This window comes from Mercurialis annua, linkage group LG5 (genome assembly GCF_937616625.2).
Source record: "Mercurialis annua linkage group LG5, ddMerAnnu1.2, whole genome shotgun sequence".
NCBI lineage: Eukaryota > Viridiplantae > Streptophyta > Magnoliopsida > Malpighiales > Euphorbiaceae > Mercurialis > Mercurialis annua.
The window spans coordinates 15,997,198-16,014,594 of NC_065574.1; the positions used below are offsets into that span (position 1 = coordinate 15,997,198).

At 32.5% G+C, this 17,397-nt stretch overlaps 3 protein-coding genes across 3 annotated transcripts; 2 read left to right on the top strand and 1 right to left on the bottom strand.

The window, feature by feature from the left end:
* Positions 1 to 3,152: 3,152 nt before the first annotated feature.
* Positions 3,153 to 6,233, top strand: LOC126682227 (peroxisomal 2,4-dienoyl-CoA reductase [(3E)-enoyl-CoA-producing]-like). Its single transcript, XM_050377829.2, has 5 exons — positions 3,153 to 3,412; positions 4,314 to 4,473; positions 4,613 to 4,785; positions 4,866 to 5,088; positions 5,800 to 6,233. Exons 1-5 carry the CDS (start codon positions 3,224 to 3,226, stop codon positions 5,952 to 5,954), a joined length of 900 nt encoding a protein of 299 aa, XP_050233786.1. The 5' UTR covers positions 3,153 to 3,223; the 3' UTR covers positions 5,955 to 6,233.
* Positions 6,234 to 10,898: 4,665 nt separating this feature from the next.
* LOC126682226 (uncharacterized) lies at positions 10,899 to 12,358 on the bottom strand. Its single transcript, XM_050377828.2, has one exon. It carries the CDS (start codon positions 12,167 to 12,169, stop codon positions 11,204 to 11,206), a length of 966 nt encoding a protein of 321 aa, XP_050233785.1. The 5' UTR covers positions 12,170 to 12,358; the 3' UTR covers positions 10,899 to 11,203.
* Positions 12,359 to 14,937: 2,579 nt separating this feature from the next.
* On the top strand, positions 14,938 to 16,924 carry LOC126681586 (uncharacterized). The gene is made up of 3 exons (XM_050377132.2): positions 14,938 to 16,036; positions 16,118 to 16,564; positions 16,641 to 16,924. The coding sequence occupies exons 1-3, from the start codon at positions 14,938 to 14,940 to the stop codon at positions 16,922 to 16,924; spliced, it is 1,830 nt and encodes a 609-aa protein (XP_050233089.2).
* The last annotated feature ends 473 nt before the right edge of the window (positions 16,925 to 17,397 follow it).

Sequence of the window (17,397 nt, forward strand, 5' to 3'; positions counted from 1 at the left end):
AAAATATAAATGAAACACTTCATCCTTTTTCCAAACCACTTGTTCTAGTTCTTGTTCTTCTGGTCATTTTGCTCGTTATTGGCCCTCTTTTAAAGGAGCCCCGCAATAACTGATCTAATTTTATTTGGCATAGGAGGATCAAACCGCTTAAAGAAATTACAACCTCCTCTAATTTACCATTAAGTGAATAAGAGAACTACAACACTAATTTACAACAACTAAAGTATTAACAGCAGAAGTACGATACTAATGTACATCAACTAAAGTATTAACAAACTCACAATCACAATTAATTATCTCATATTTGTTGCACCCAAAAAAACGCCTTCCTAGATTCGCTTCAGTCCATAAAGTGCGCAACATAGCTACATCGCAACATCGACAATTTGATTGAAAAAAATGGTCCTCCGTCAACAGCTACAAAGTTACTTTGCTAATTTATTGATTCATCACTACAACATACTATAGAGGTAACGAGTACTTACGAATTTAAGGATTTGGGAAAGTTAGGGATTTGGAGAATTTATGGATTTAGGAATTTAGAATTTAGGGATTTAGGGATTTTTAAGAAGTTAAAGTACGATCCCAAGAATGCAAGAAGACGAGTTTCATGAATTTCAAGAGTAACAGAAGTTAAAGTATGATTTTTCAGAATTTGAAGTTGGATTTTTCAATTAGGGTTCATTTGAGAAAGGGGATGATTTGTAGGGTCAGGGAGAATTGAAGATCGATTTTGCAACTATTTGTTTTAGATTGATTTGTGAGAAATGACGTGGTTTTTATTCAAATGAGAAACGCGCCGTTTAAAGTCATAATGATGGCATGGCAGGCATCAAGAAATGGCCCTATGATTGGCGACAAAGTGGAGGAGAGAGGGAAGTTAGGGGAGTTAGATGTCCAACTAAGCAAAAACACGCCGGATTTCATTAAAAGACCGCCCAGTGCAAGGTTTTTATAAATTGGGTGACCATTTTGTAGCGTTTTAAAGTACAATGACCATTTTGTATCTTATAGAAAGTACAATGACTCGGATATTCAATTTAATCAAGAATTTTTTAACCCACATAGCATGAAGTTTTTAATCAAGAAAAAAAGGCAGAGATGCTCTTAATGTATATAGAGGAAATAGATTGGCTCTTAATGTTTGAAAATGTAAAACAAATAAAATTAATGAAATTAAAATTGTCTTTTTAAACCCTTTAACACAAAGGGTTTGTTCATGTTCGTTGTAAAATGTTGTGACTAACCGAAATTCTATGTGAAAATAAAAAAAATTATGCTATCTAAACCCCCTTTCACTTATCTCAGCTCCTCTACTCCACCACTTTCGCCACCCACTTGCGTCCTCAATTTAGCTTCGCCGCCGCCCACTCATGCTTTCCACAAATCGCATTTTCCATTTGTTTAATCAACCCGAAATCGGATAAATTTTCATATTTTATCTTAAAATGATTCCTTTAAGATTGGACCGAGAGCAGAAGCTAGAGATATTATTCACTGTGACGGCTATGCTCATGTCATTGTAAAGTTAAGAAATACTTCCACATCTTTGTAGCTGCCAATAAGTCATAGCAGAAGTATATGAATTAATTGAACCAAATTATAGTATGTTGGACTGTCATTTTAGACCTTTTTAATTCTAACGTGCATATTTTGTAGTTTGCTAGTTAACGACAAGTTTTTTCATTAACAGCAAGTGGGATACACTTTCTTCATTTCGTCTCACTAAAAGCATTAAAATTAAAAAATTTACAAGCATAGGGACTGGAAAGATAAATTTTCATAATAGAAACTTTTTGAATAGAAGTGTTAAAATATAGAGGCTTTGGAATGGACTCTACAAAAAAAAATCTTCTTTATTCAATAACACAAATCATTAATATAATTTCTAAAAGGCATAAGGTATAAAAATATCCTCGGAATTTTCTCAAAAGTACAATTTAACCCTTTTTAATTTTTTGGGTACAATTCGACCCTCCAATTTTTTTGAGTAAAAACATCATTCCATCCATAATCACCGTTAAATGGTGACGTGGTACATAAATAATTATTTTTCTTCAAAAACATCCTTAATGTTTAAAGTGTTTACAGATTTTATATTTATAAATTTTTTTAACATTTTTCAGCCTCTTTTTCGTTTAAATACATTTAATATTGAAATATTTAAAAATTGACTTTCGGCAAGATTGAATTTATTTTGTGCCACTTCACCTAATTATTGGTGTTTGTTCATAATTAAACTAATTTATTTATTTATTAAAATCAATCAAAATTCAATTAAACAAATAAAAATTGAATTAAACAAATCAAGATCCAATTAAAACCTAATTAAATTAATTAAAATCAATTTTAAATTGAAATTTATTCTGAAAACTGCCAGCCTTTTTTCCGGAAACTACCATCGACCCTCGGCCGAAACCCAACACCGGCCAGAAAACAGAAACGGCGGGTCTGCTCTTGTGAAGAGCAGACGGTGAAGGGTCTGATCTTGTGAAGAGCAGACCGCCGGAGGGTCTGTTCTTGTGAAGAGCAGACCGCCGGAGGGTCTGTTCTTGTGAAGAGCAGACCGCCGGAGGGTCTGTTCTTGTGAAAAACAGACCATTGGAGGGTCTGTGGGGTCTGTTCTTGAAGATCAGACCGGCGAGGTCTGTTATTCAAGAACAGACCACCGGAGTGTATGTTTTGACAGACCATCGATGGTATGCTTTTGAACAGATTTGGTAGAGCTGTTCTACCGATCTGCTCTTTGACTGGAATCCAGTCTGTCCGACCATCGTTTCGGAATGGGTTCAGGGAAAAAAGTCGGCATTTTTCGGAATAGATTTAGTTAGGTTTTAATTGAATTTCAATTAGTTTTAATAAATGTTTTAATTTTAAATATTATTTAATTATTGATATTTAAATGAAAAAGAGGATGAAATATGCTAAAAATTTATAAATATAAAATCTGTAAATAGTTTAAACATTAAGGATGTTTTTAAAATTTTTCTCTATGTGCCACGTCACCAGTTAACGGTGATTACGGACGGAAGGGCGTTTTTGTCCAATAAAAAAATAGAGGGTCGAATTGTTCCCAAAAATAAAAAAGGGTTAAATTGTAGTTTTGAGAAAACCCCGAGGTTTTTTTTTTATATACCTTATGCCTTTGTAAAAACAAGAAGTTCAAGAACACTAACAAACAAATAACAGCTTCTCCAATTTTGAAAGAAAGTTTGAGGTATCAATGGCGGAATCACCTTTCAAAGAAGATATTCTAAAAGGAAAAGTGGCGCTGATAACAGGAGGCGGTTCAGGAATTGGGTATGAAATATGTGCTCAATTGGGTAGACACGGAGCTTCAATTGTTATCATGGGTAGACGCAAACCCGTTCTTCAATCTGCTGTTGCTGCCCTTCATTCTCTTGGAATCCCTGTAATTTTCTCTTTCAATCTCTTATTTCATTCAGTTACTTAAATCGAATGCATAATTCATCTTCATAACTCATTGCATCTGTATTCAATATTTGTTAATCCTTTGATTGTTTATGTAACTCGAATATTATGTGTTTATGGTGATCTGCATATTTTGAAAGCTTCATTCATCATAGGTGTTTGACACTCTCAAGAAATAATCGTTAGCACGAAAAGCGGAACATTGAAACCTTACATATCGAAATGGAAAATGGTGAAAGAATATATTTTTCTATAATAGATTATAACTTTCGGCAACGGGAATGAAATAAGACGGGAAAGTTTCCGTGCAAACTAGTCCTTGGTTTTGTCTTCAATTCTCTATTGAATTGTCAAGATTGTCGTTCTTGTTTGTATTAATTTGTCACATTCCCAACAATGTAAACATTGTTTATATCACTTTGACATAGTCAAGAAATCATCCATTCAGTAGTAACTGAAGCTGGAATAAAATAATGGAGGCAAAATAGCAACTGAAGCAGATAACTCGTTAACATAATTTGAAGTACCTGTTATGTTATGTTTCGCCGATCATTCAACTTAATTCTATAAGATCTTTACTTTACACCACATGGCATTGCCATATGATTCCTTTATCTGCATTTTGTCTTATTTTGACCAGTTGGCATATAGAACGTAGATCTTTAAATAATCAACGGAGGAGGAGGAGAGTAGCTCTATGTTGTACTAGCAACAAGCTCTGTTCTGTCAGCAACATGAATCTGATTATATTGTTATCGCTACTGCTGCAATTATTCTCCTTGCTGTATCTAAGTTATTTTTAAAAACGGTTCTTATGATGTTGGTGAATTGAATTAGTATCTCAATTAATGACTGGAATGCTATCCTATGTCACGTTGCAGGCTATAGGACTTGAAGGAGATGTTCGCAAGAGGGATGATGCCGTTAAAATTCTGGAATCTACAATTAGTCATTTTGGCAGGCTCGACATTCTTGTGAATGCCGCAGCAGGCAATTTTCTTGTGGCAGCCGAGGAATTATCCCCAAAGGGCTTTCAAACAGGTAGTTTCTTCGCAAACATTAATCTGGTATAATCATTTTAAAGGTAGGAAAAGTATTACTTGCACATTTTTGAATTATTTTCGGTTCTTTGTTACAGTCGATATGATTAGGTAACATGAAGTGTGACTATTTACTGCAGTGATAGACATAGACTCTGTTGGCACTTTTACTATGTGTCATGAGGCACTTAAGTATCTTAAGAAAGGAGGACAAGGAAAGGATCAATTGAGTGGTGGTGGAACAATAATCAATATAAGCGCAACTTTGCATTATACAGCTACTTGGTATCAAATCCATGTATCTGCTGCAAAGGTTTGTGAGCAAAGTCAACAAGTTGAATTTTTTTTTTTTCTAACCGTATTCAATTTCTTCAAAATACTGCTTTTGTGCAGGCAGCAGTGGATAGCATTACAAGAACCTTGGCATTAGAGTGGGGAACAGATTATGATATTAGAGTAAATGGGATTGCACCGGGACCAATTGGAGATACTGCCGGTTTCAGTAAGCTTGCGCCTGAAGAGATATTGAGAGAGGCTACAGAGAAGATGCCTCTATATAAACTCGGGGAAAAATGGGATATAGCTATGGCTGCTCTGTATCTTGTGTCTAATGCAGGTTATAATCCATCCCTTTACTTTTTCTTTTTATGCCTGCATTGTCTTCGCATAGTTCTCTAAATGCATCCAAAATTCCAAATGTTTTTGTTATTCTTCGAATAATCGTCCACATACTGATCCGGGAAAAGGGTTGTGATCCCTGCAAACCAAACCGAAAAACTATAAAAACAAATTGATTTGATTTTGAAAGAAAAAATTTCAGTTCACTTTTGGTACACACCAAACCAGAAAAAATAAACCAAAGCTGAAAAAAAACCGAACTGAGTAATTCAGTTGGACTTGAAAAATAAAATACTTCAGTGCGATCTTCAAAAAGAATCAAAATTTTGGTTTAGTACGTTCGGGCTGAAGGTCCCCTAGCTATGGGACAGTTCAAGCCATGGGTTTAAATAAAGGACCTTATTTAAAGAATTTTAAACTTGCCGTACCCATTTTTAACTGTTATAAATAATGAATTAGGCATTATATATATTTTTCTATATTTATTTTTATTCGATATTTGTATATTAAAATTTCATATATTTGCTTAAAAAATAATGTTAATTCCTCATACTTTACAAGAAAAATTGCGCCTCTCTTAACTGTTTATACGTTACCACGATAAAAATCATGGGCTTCAAGCATTATTTGTTCAATATTTTATGCAGCATACATATGCTAAGTTTCTTGGTTGTAATGTATTTTGTTTTTGAACTCCCATTGTGCATAGGAAAATATGTGAACGGAACAACATTGGTGGTTGATGGAGGAGAATGGCTGAGCAAACCTCGGCATCTGCCAAAAGATGCAGTGAAGCAACTGTCACGTGTCGTAGAGAAAAGGACGAAAGACGCATTAGTTGGGGTTCCTAAAAGCAAGCTGTGATGGATTAGCCATCGATATACGTACAAAAACTATAAGCATACTTCCAGGTAAAATACAACACTATAGGAAATTTATGAAGCTTAATGAACTTCTTAAGCAAAGCATTTCTTATTAAGAGCATGAAAGTTTGGTCTCCATCATTAGCGGATGATGCCCGATTTCGGCCCCCAAATTTGAAAATTTGAAGAATTAGGTATCGAATTATAATAATTATAGCTTCAAACTAGTATTGGTGTAACATTTTCATGCAGGATTTAGGAAATGGACCCGATTCTATCAGGTGCTAGTTTGCTGGAAAAAATGCGAGCTTAATAGAATTTATAAAGCTTATATTAAGAACATAAGCCGTATTAATATTAAAACTCCAAGGCCTGATGAATTATGGCTGCAAAAAAAGAGGAAAACAAAAGAAATTTTGAATGCTTCTTGCAGATTTTTTTTTTAACTATAAATTCACTAGGTCGACACCCGCGCGTTGCGAGTGTGCGATTGAATAGTTTAATAATTTTTGAATTTTTTAATATAAATTTCTCCAAATTTTAATTTATATTAAGATAAATAATTTGACATTTCATATCAATTAAATTCTTATAATTTTACTTTAGTGACTAACCATTAAAAAATTGTATTTAATAAATTATAAATATTACTTATAATATAATTTTTCAAATTTTTAGCCATAGAGTGTTTAAAATTATATTAATTAAATTTTAATTGGTTTAAATTAAATATAAAGAATACATTTTGTTTTGTAACATATAACTATCAATTATATATCAAAACTCTTTAAATTTTATAATTTATAAGTTTAAATAAAACTTTTCAACTTCATAATATAAATTAATAATTAATTAATTTTTCATATTTTTAACATATAATAATGTAAAATTATTTTATATCTCATAATTAAATTTTTAATCTCTATAGTGTATTAGAAATTGGACTATCTCATAATTAATTTTTTAATCTCTATAGTGTATTAAAAAATTTTGTAAATTTTTAATCTCTATATTTACAAAAATTCTTCATATAAAATAACCTATAATTATTGTTATTACATTAAAACTATTAATTTTTCCTTAATTTTTTTAAATTTTATTAATTAATTTTTTAAAAGCTCTTTATAAATTTAAAATGCTAAATTTATAACATGTTATAATTTTATATTTAATTTTTATATCTAATCTTTAATATTTAAAAAAAATATTTTGATAAAATCAAATGTCCAGACTTTCTCTCTTTAGATTGTATTTGTATTTTCTTATAATATCGATTGATTTTGACATTTTAACTACTACATTGAACACTTCTAATAATCTGTACTATTTTAAAGATAAATGGTAGCGTATTGATTTTCTATTTATAAAGGCATCAAAAACTACATTCAAATTAAATTTAATTATTCTTATACCTTTTATAGTTTATGATGAACACATATATGATTTAATCATGCTTAATAAAAAAAATTAAAGATCAATTTATATTCATATATTTATAAATGGACATACTTTTATCATTTTTTTTCAAAGATCTAATACACAAATATTGGCCTCAAATCACATGAATCCTCAATACATTGAATTTCAATAAAAATGACAAATACATAAAATTAAAATAAGAAAAGGTATTAAAAATATAAAAATTAATGACATAACTTTTTACCACTATAATATATCAAATTTTATAAAAAAAACATTTGTATCCATTTTGTATAGATATTTACGGCATCTTAATATAATAAAAAAACTTTTGATAAGTTTAAACAATAAAGGATTATCGTAAACACATACCATGATAGTAGCCAACAAATCGCATCTTTCCGAAAGAAAAATTCATCTATGGCGTGGTCCCTCACGTGAGCAAAGGGTAAGAAACACACATATACATAATAGTTACCTGTCATCTATTTAATGTGAAAAACTCTTTAGATTTTATAATTTATATATATAAATAAAAACTCTTTAAATTTTATAATCATTAAATTTTAATTAATTAAATTAAATTTTAAAAACTTTTTCGTATTCTTAACATATAATAACATATTAACAAAATAAATTTCAAAATTTAAGTTTTATTTTAAATAAAATTATATTAGATAAATGTATTGTTCAATAAAATGCATTCTAAAATTATTTATTAATTTAATATAATTATTAAATAAAATTAGTTGATTGGTTTAAAAGAAACTATTTCTATAATTTGCAATAAATTAAATTATTAAACTTTTTAATATTATTTAAATACACAGTTTTAATTTTTATATTCCATAATATATAATATTAATATTTTATGGTTTAGAATTTACAAAAAAAAACATCTAAACAATATAAATATGTTAAAAAAATTAAAAAAATTAAATTATAAATGTTTAAATATTGTTGGTTAAATATTTTACAAAATTCTTTATATAATATTAATTATAAAAATTAATTATACATTTAAACTTTTCAATTCATAACTATTCGACTTTTAGAATTCTATAAGTTTTAACTTTTAATATTTTATAACTTCTAATTAAGGAAATAATAAATAAACTTTAAATGAAAAATTGTCACTTGACAATTTGTACTCAATCCATTTTTTAAAATATGCTTAATTTTTAATTTGAAGTTTAAGATTATAGTTTTTTATGATTAAATTTTACAAAATTTTTTATATTATAATAATATTAAAAATTAATAATATATTAAAAAAATTCAATTCATAGCCATTAGACTTTTAAAATTCTATAAGTTTTAACTTTTCATATTTTATAACTTCTATATATTAATAAAACTTTTCAATTCATAATCATTAGACTTTTTAAATTCAATAAGTTTTAACTTTTCATATTTTATAACTTCTATATATTAATAGTAATTAATAAAATAATCAAAACATTTAAATTAAAAAATTGCCACTTGGCAAATTTTAGTTAATCCACTTTTCAAAATATGCTTAATGCTAATTTGGAGTTCAAGATTATATTATAGTATAGATATAGATATAGATTAGCTAATATGCGAGAATCTTATCTGGTGGTGTGACTAGGGGTGTAAACAAGTGGTCCACACTCACGAGTTACTCGAGATCAGTTCAAGAAAACTCAAAATCGACTCCAACTTGAGTTTAATCTCAAGTTGAGCTCAAATATTAATTAAAAATACGTAGGAGAAGCACGAGTCTAAATAAATACAAATTATAAATCTATTTTCTTATTATTTTATTTTATTTTCTCTCTCAATTTTTTTAGATAAATGGTGATTTTTTCTCTCTCAATTGAAGTGTATATCAATACTTTTAAACCGGAATGGAAATCGGATCTTCTCAAAGGGTTAATGGCTTGACCGGTTCACTCGGGTTAGCTCGGATTTTAATAATTAAAATATATGATAAAAATATTTGTATAAAATTAATTTTTTAAATTTTATTGTGTAAAATATAACTATTAATAATCAATAATAATTACTTTATATGAGAGAAGAAAAAAAAAGATGATTTTTAACTTTAATTAATGATAATTATTAAGGTAAAAAATATACAATTTAATTTTATAAATAAAAAATATGATGGCATATGTAAATAAAATTAATAACTAAAGTTTTTTGTATAAAATATAATAATTATTGATCAATCTTTCGGTGTATATAAAATAATTACTTTGTATTAGAAAATATTTTATAATTTTTATAAAATAATAATTGTTAAATTATAAATAATAATCAAATTTAATAAACAATAATTAAGATAATAACTTAAATAAACAATATTTATTACATTTTTTTAAGTAAATTATAATTATAATAATAACTATTTAAGGATATGTAAAATAATTAATTGTACTAGAGAGAAAGAGAGTAACATTACAGCATCTCTATTGCATGTTCTATTTTTTATGCTACATTTAGTACAAAAAAAAGATATAATGCTAAATATCACATATTATTTAATTTCACTGTATTGCAAATTGCTAAATAAAATGCTAAATTTGTAATTTTATAACCATTTATCATTGTTGATGGCTAACTTGTAAATAGTTTAGATTTATTATAATTTAGTATATGCTAAACTTTTTAACAATTTTGGTATTAAATTTAGCATAAAGGTAATACCTTTCTACCTACAACAATACCACACGTTGTAGAAGGTTATAGAATCAAGCCATGATACAGAAGAGCTGCAGAAAATCTTGTTGGTAGCATTTTGAATCACACCAAAGTAATATAATGTTTAAGGGAATAATAGGTGGTGACCGGAGAAGGTGGGAAATGCTACTGCAAGGAGTAAGGGAACAACTTGAGGCTACTGGACATTTTCCCATGAAAACTAGTGATATTTGGTCAACTTCCTTCAAGGCTAAACAAGCAGCTCCAATGAATCAGATGCACCATTTCTCACAAGCCTAAAAACCTCACCAACCACACAACTCTATCTATTTCAGAGATTTCAGTCAATAGATTAAAAAAGGGAATGATGAAACCTAAAACATATCACAAGGCAGCCAACACAAGCTATAAGAGTGATCAACTTTTCCAAACTCTTGCATCAAACAACATAGAGTTTTAATAAATAATTTAACACGGTAAAGGAAAGGAACAAGCTACACAACAGATTGGTTGCATATACTTCAACACTAATTCTAGTACTGTACTCGATTTGCATTTCTGTGTTTGCAGTCCATGCTGTTTGGTCTCAGTTTTGCTAAACCAGAATGAGAATTTCTGGAGCATGCATCTTACTTTAAAGACACCCGATAACAACAAATACAACATAGCCATGGAAATTTCAATATCACACTAGACGACAACACCTATGTAGCACATGCGGATACAGAGAATGCCGGAATGAATCATTTCACAGCAATAGGTTATAAAGATAGAATTTCAGAAGTTTTTCTAGAAACAAAAGCAAAACGCCCAAGTGCTGGACTCGAGAAATTTCTGTGCAATATGTCATTCCCAGAGCTAACTACAACCAACATATCATTCTCATATCATATAAAGATACAAGGAAATAGTATCCAAGTTGAACAAATAATTTGATATACAATTTCACCATCAAAAAAGAAGCTTCCAGTCATATCTAATACTCAGCAACATACATTATACAACTTCTACAGACAATAACACCTCAAAATCTTATTAAAATTGCTAAATTTAAGAAGTAGCCAACGTGAAAAAGATTCTACATACTTGCATCAAGGATTACAAATGCAGAAACTTACAAATGACACCAATTCTTTATCCATTATGCACATGTTCCCGTCCTGATCACATATCCAAGCTATCCATCTGAATGTTGCTTTTCAAAGGCACATATTCTCCGAGGTAGCCACCAAGATGTTCGTGTAACGCAATCTTATCGATCCCCTGGTGATGATAACTCTTGCAAACATAGTAAAACACACTCTGCACCAACAACCCTACAAGATTCACAATCACCAAAACTCCAACCAAAAATCCTCCAACGACAATTCTTGCAAAAACACCATAGTTATCTCCACCATGAACAACAACACCCCCAAAAGTCCCTCCAATAACACCACAAATTGCCAAATACCCGAAAACAAGAATAACGGCCATACGAATCCTCCCCTTCAAGAGCTCATAGCTCTTCTTCATAGCAGCAAAGCCATAAATAGGTTCAAGAACAGAAACCACACTAGCCAAGTGCCATAAAGCAGTAATAAAGACATGAACAACCAAGAAAAGCAAGAAAATAACAACCAAAGAGAACATAACTAAAAGGGCATTCTGGGTATCAATAGCAATAACTAAAATAATCAAGAAAACAAGAAACACAGAGTTATAAACAACCATCAACAGAGAAACCCACAAAAAAGTAATGAACAAGCGCTTAAAAACCCTAGGAATAGCACTAATAGTGGAGGAAAATGACACGGGCTTAGAGGTATATAAAGAAGCAACCGTGAAAACCACCGCAGCGGTGGAAAGAAGAGAGAAAGCAAAGAGAAAAATCAAGTAAAAGAACTGAATGATAAGGAGCAGAGTCCATTGGTGACGGGTTTGAGATGGGTCTAACGAAGGGTGGTCTTCAAGATTGGATAAAAGGGGATGAGTGAAGAGAGAATGGGCTAAAATTGCAAAAGAAAGTGGGAAAATTAGGGTTAGGGTTATGAGGTAAAATGTAGTTGGGGAACGTTTTGGGATGGAGATTGATTCTCTGAAAATGTCGGGTATTGTCAAGAATTGAAGCTCTTCCGGTGCTAGATCCATGTGGGTAGTGTTTAAGCACTGATCTGAAAATCAAAGAACCGACTGATCTGAAAATTAAAGCACCGATCTAATGGCGGAATTTGAGAAAAAAGGGCGTGGGGAGAAGAGATGGGAGTTGTTAATGAAGATTCTTGAAACCCAAAGAAAGGGACAAGATTAATGAGGTTGTTAATTTAGATGGGAAGCCACTTTCTTTAGCTTTTTTAACTAGTTTAGGATTTTATCACATCTTTTTTTGGATAAATTTATTTATTGAACAAATGATCATTTCACCCCTAAACATGGTGCGAAGTACCAAATAAGCCTAAATTTATGAAATCGAATCAATTAAACCCACAATTTGACAAAACCGGATCGGTTTCATCCTTCTGACAAAAAAAGAGAATTGAGATAACCAATTTTAAAAAATTAATTCTAATTAACATTAACTAATCCTAACTAATTAAAATTCTTGATAGATGTGGGGAGGTCAGACAATGCTGAGTGAGTTCGTATTTACTAATGGCATTATAAAACATAAATCGCATATATTTAAAACATATATTAAAATACACCAAATATTAGATTCGACCGAAACCCTAAACCTCAAGCTCATATCATTTCCTATTCGTATCATGATCGTATCATATCACATCGATTCGATTTATATGGTACGGTCCCGAAATAGTTCAAACGAATTAACCGCTACCATCGCTTAATCACAAGGTGGGGGGTTTCGAGATAGTTCAACCGAGTTAATTTACTAGATACGAGTCCCAAGATAGTTCTACCGAGTTAACCTCGTATTTACCATACACAATTCTACTTTCCATTTCACGATATAATCAATGAGCTCGTATCAAACATTATCCAACATAAACATCTAGACTCATATCTACATCGGCGATCACACAGTCCTACTAGTAGCTCGTTTCCTCAAATCATTATACTGGATTTCGAAATAAAAGGCCAAACATCATATAACAAGTATCATAATAAAATCATAACATATGAGATGTTTTTACTTTAACCATAATAAAACAACTTTTAAATAAGTAATACGCAAAAGTAAATCGCAAACTCACACTGACTGCTAAATAATCTAAAATAATAACAATTCGTCAATCCCCGTCAGACTCCTTGACTCGCCAAACTCGTATCTCGGTAATCCATTGTATCAAACGTAGAATTTATTGTTACAATTTAACAATAAAATCTTATTCTAGAGATAACTCTAATATAAAATGTGAAGCTGATGTAAATCTGTAACTAATGGATGCAGATTGCAGCTGCTGCAGTTGCTTGACCGCTGCTTTTGCGGCGGCTGCCCCCACACTTCCGTATGGCGCTCCGCACCGATCACAAAAACTAACCCATGCCGAGATTTTGTTAGTCCGTAATTTACTCTCAAAGTTGGCTCCTAACCCCGTTTTAACTTTTTAATCAAAACAGTTTTGATTAACTTACCTTCTTTAGCATTTAAAACAAACCATCAAAATCAGTCCAAATAAATATTAAACACTTATTACCATTAAAATATTCCGTTTTAATCTCAGACTGAAAATAATACACGTTGGGATCAAAAAGTAGCCCAAAAACAGCTCCTCCAGACTGGTTGAGGACTGCACAAGCAGTCCCCTAAGGACTACCCTTATCGTTGCTTCAGCGAGCAAGTTTCTGCTCGTCGGGCAGAACCGAGCTAGTCGGGACTCATTCCGACATGCTCCTGCCACATGCAACAAGAATCCCGGCCAAAACCGCAAGAAAAACCATCCAAAAACTACCTCTAAATCCACAACCTCAACCACTTAATACCAAACCAGAAAATCAGATTTCAAACTCAGCAAAACGGGTTTTTGATATTTGGGTGCCTCAAAGGCACCCAAAAATCCAGATCAGTGCCTCTTTCGGATTTAATTCCGAAAGAGTGCCTGGTCCCACGTGGTCCGCATTCTAGGAATGCGGACCACGAGGTGTTCCGCATTCCTAGAATGCGGAACACGCTAATCAGATTTAATAATCTGATTAGCAGTGTTCCGCATTCTAGGAATGCGGAACACTGCCAACATTACCGTTGGGAGCTGGTCTCCCAACGGTAAATTAAATGCGTTCCGCATTCATGGAATGCGGAACGCATTTAAAACCGTTGGGAGACCAGCTCCCAACGGTTGGCTATAAAAGGGATGGGGGAGGGTTGGGTTTGTAAGAAAAAAAATTACTAAATCAAAGAAAAAAAAATAAGAGTATAGGGGAGAAAAAAAATTAGTTTCGAGGTTATATTTTGAAAAATATTTCGGGAAAAAGTTGGAAGAAGTTATATTTCGGAGCTAAACGGATCTCTTCGTGAAGTGTTATATTTTTTATTCGATACTTATTTATTTAAAGGACTACAAGAGGTTAGTACGTGTAATTTTTTTAATTATTGTATTAAATAATTTTAGTGTTTATAAATGTTAGAAATTTAATAATATGTAAAATTGTTATAAAATTAATTTTAATATAGCAAAATATTAGACTTTAATTGTAACTTAGAAATACATGTATAATATAAAAAAATTAGGATATGTTTAATATAATTATATTAGAATATAATTAAAAATTTCATGTAATAAGGAAGTGTATAATTAGAAATTTCATACAATTATATTAGGATATGTTTAATTTATTTTTATTTGAAAAAAATATTAGAAATAAAGTAATAGTAATTACGATTGATATGTTAACGCTATAAATTTAAGATTAGCATTTTAAATATAACGGTGTTAAAATTTGCTGTTTATTAATTAGAAATGACGAGTCCAAATATATCTTTGTTGATATGGTGTGATGGCCGTATTGTGAGTTCTCCGTGTGGAATAGAATACCACGGGGGTCGTCCGGTTAATATAGCGCTTAGCGAGAGAATGAGTTTCGAGGAATTACAAAATATTTGTAGAAGAGCAGTTTCTACCGACGGGGAAGTAGAAATTTCAAAAATCTACTTCCGGCTTCCAAGAATAGTTGAGGGTGCGATACGGTCGTACTCGTTGTTTTCTGTGGAGAATAACGAGCATGTGTTTGGAATTCTGAACGAGGTCGTGCGGTATCCGCAACTCGAGATTTTGGAATTGTACGTGGAATACGAGGCCGTGGTTCGCAACAAGACTTTACTAGATCAGTTGGTCTTAGGTGATTCAAGCGGGTCTGAGAGGGGTAGTGGTGAAGAGGAAGAAGAGGAAGAAGAGGATTTCTACGACAGCAACGAAGAGGATGTCGAGGAAGACTTAGGAGCAGATTCACAATATGAGTCGCAACTTCCTGAGCATGTAAGAACGGCGGATCTTTGCGACTTTGACGTCGCCCCGGAGGATGATGAAAAGATTATGTGGGATCCTGGGATGGAATTCCGAGTAGGGATGGTATTCCCAAATCGCGATGCCGTCCGAGCTTGTGCGACTACTTATTCGGTCGGGGTGGGAAGAGAGTTCAAGGGTCGCCGGACTACCAACTCGACAATAGTGTTGGCTTGCAGGCAGAACCCTGTATGTAAATGGTGGCTGCGCGCTACACTTCTGCAAGCAACTCAGACGTGGACGTTGACAAAATATATTGGCCCGCACACGTGCAATCAGCTGTTACCTGATCCAAACCATCGGAATTTTGGGTCTGTTGCAATCGCAGACTATATCAAGGGTCAAGTAAAGCTGCAACGTGATATACGGATCGATACCCTCAGAGCTGGAATTTGGCAACAAGTTGGAGTTAGGCCTCCGTATAAACGAACCTGGAATGCAAAGGAAAAGGCAATAGCTGATGTTTACGGTGGCTGGTATGAATCATTTGGTATGGTTCACAAGTTCATGAACGAGATGATGCATGTCAACCCTGGATCTTTCTGGGATGCAGAAGGTATACGTAATAACTCTAATTTGTTATATAACGAGTTGCTTCAAGTAATAATTCTAATTTTGTTGAACTTGTGATTTGTAGGCACTGAGGTGTACACCGACGGGATCCTTCAGCCGAAAGTCGTAACGTTCATCCGAATGTTCTGGACTTTCAAACCGACAATTGAAGGGTTTCGTTTTTGCAAGCCAGTTTTGTTCGTCGACGGTACTCATTTGTATGGCAAATACAAAATGACCTTGTTGATCGCGTCGGCAATCGATGGGAACAGTCACATCATGCCACTGGCATTTGCACTTGTTGAATCTGAAAGTACTGCCAGTTATGAGTACTTTTTTGAACATTTGCGTGAGCACGTGATTTGCGAAAGGAAGGTGGCCATTATATCTGATCGGCACGCTGGAATATTGTCGGTTCTGAAGCGTCCTGAATGGGCCGGTGTCGCCCACAAGTTTTGCATCAGACATTTCTGTAGTAATTTTCAGACCAAGTTTAGGAACAAGGTTTTGAAGAAGCTGGCGGATAAAGCAGGTAATGATTTTTTACGAGTCATTATAAACGCTACATAGGTTATTATTATGCGCTAATATTATGGTTTGCCACATAGGCCGAGCATATCAGAAGCACAAGTATAAACGCTACATGGCAGCGATCGAGATTAGAAGCCCAGAAGCGTATGCATGGCTGACTAAGCAAGAAAAGCGGCCTAAAGAAATGTGGACAAGGGTGTATGACAAAAAAGGGCAACGGCACAATGTGATGACAACTAACTATGCCGAGTCTGTCAACGCGACACTGAAGAATATAAGGGGGCTTCCGATCACATCAATGCTTGAGGCAATTTTTGCTAGAATGCGGACCACGTGGGACCAGGCACTCTTTCGGAATTAAATCCGAAAGAGGCACTGATCTGGATTTTTGGGTGCCTTTGAGGCACCCAAATATCAAAACTCCCAGCAAAACCCATCAAAAACTCAACCAAATCAAAAACCAGAAGTTATACCTTGACTATATATGAGTTAACTTTCCAGCCGAGTTTGAATTTTTAAAATCGGTTGGCGGAAATCCAAGATACGCCCTATGCACGTGGTTGGTGTCGAAGGAAACAACATAAATGGTAATGGTGGTGAAGGTGGTGGCGGTGATGGTGAAGAGTAGAAATAAGGTTTTTGGTTTTGCATCAAATAGAGAGGGTGATGTTTAGTGGGGGTGAGTGGAGCTATTTATATTAGGGAGATAGTGCAATACCCCGTTTTTTTATAAGTTACGTGTAAAGCTTTTATTAGTCAGGAATACGTAAATTAAATTTAAACGTAAATTTAATTTATGAGTATCCCTAAAAATATGTTGTAATAATAGAAGTT

Excerpts from the sequence above, each read along its gene's own strand:
- LOC126682227 (XM_050377829.2), top strand. The coding sequence starts at position 3,224 with ATGGCGGAATCACCTTTCAAAGAAGATATTCTAAAAGGAAAAGTGGCG. Across the intron at positions 4,474-4,612 it reads CCCAAAGGGCTTTCAAACAG|TGATAGACATAGACTCTGTT; the intron begins GTAGTTTCTTCG and ends TATTTACTGCAG. Across the intron at positions 5,089-5,799 it reads GTATCTTGTGTCTAATGCAG|GAAAATATGTGAACGGAACA; the intron begins GTTATAATCCAT and ends CATTGTGCATAG.
- LOC126682226 (XM_050377828.2), bottom strand. The coding sequence starts at position 12,169 with ATGGATCTAGCACCGGAAGAGCTTCAATTCTTGACAATACCCGACATT.
- LOC126681586 (XM_050377132.2), top strand. The coding sequence starts at position 14,938 with ATGACGAGTCCAAATATATCTTTGTTGATATGGTGTGATGGCCGTATT. Across the intron at positions 16,037-16,117 it reads ATCTTTCTGGGATGCAGAAG|GCACTGAGGTGTACACCGAC; the intron begins GTATACGTAATA and ends TGTGATTTGTAG. Across the intron at positions 16,565-16,640 it reads GAAGCTGGCGGATAAAGCAG|GCCGAGCATATCAGAAGCAC; the intron begins GTAATGATTTTT and ends TTTGCCACATAG.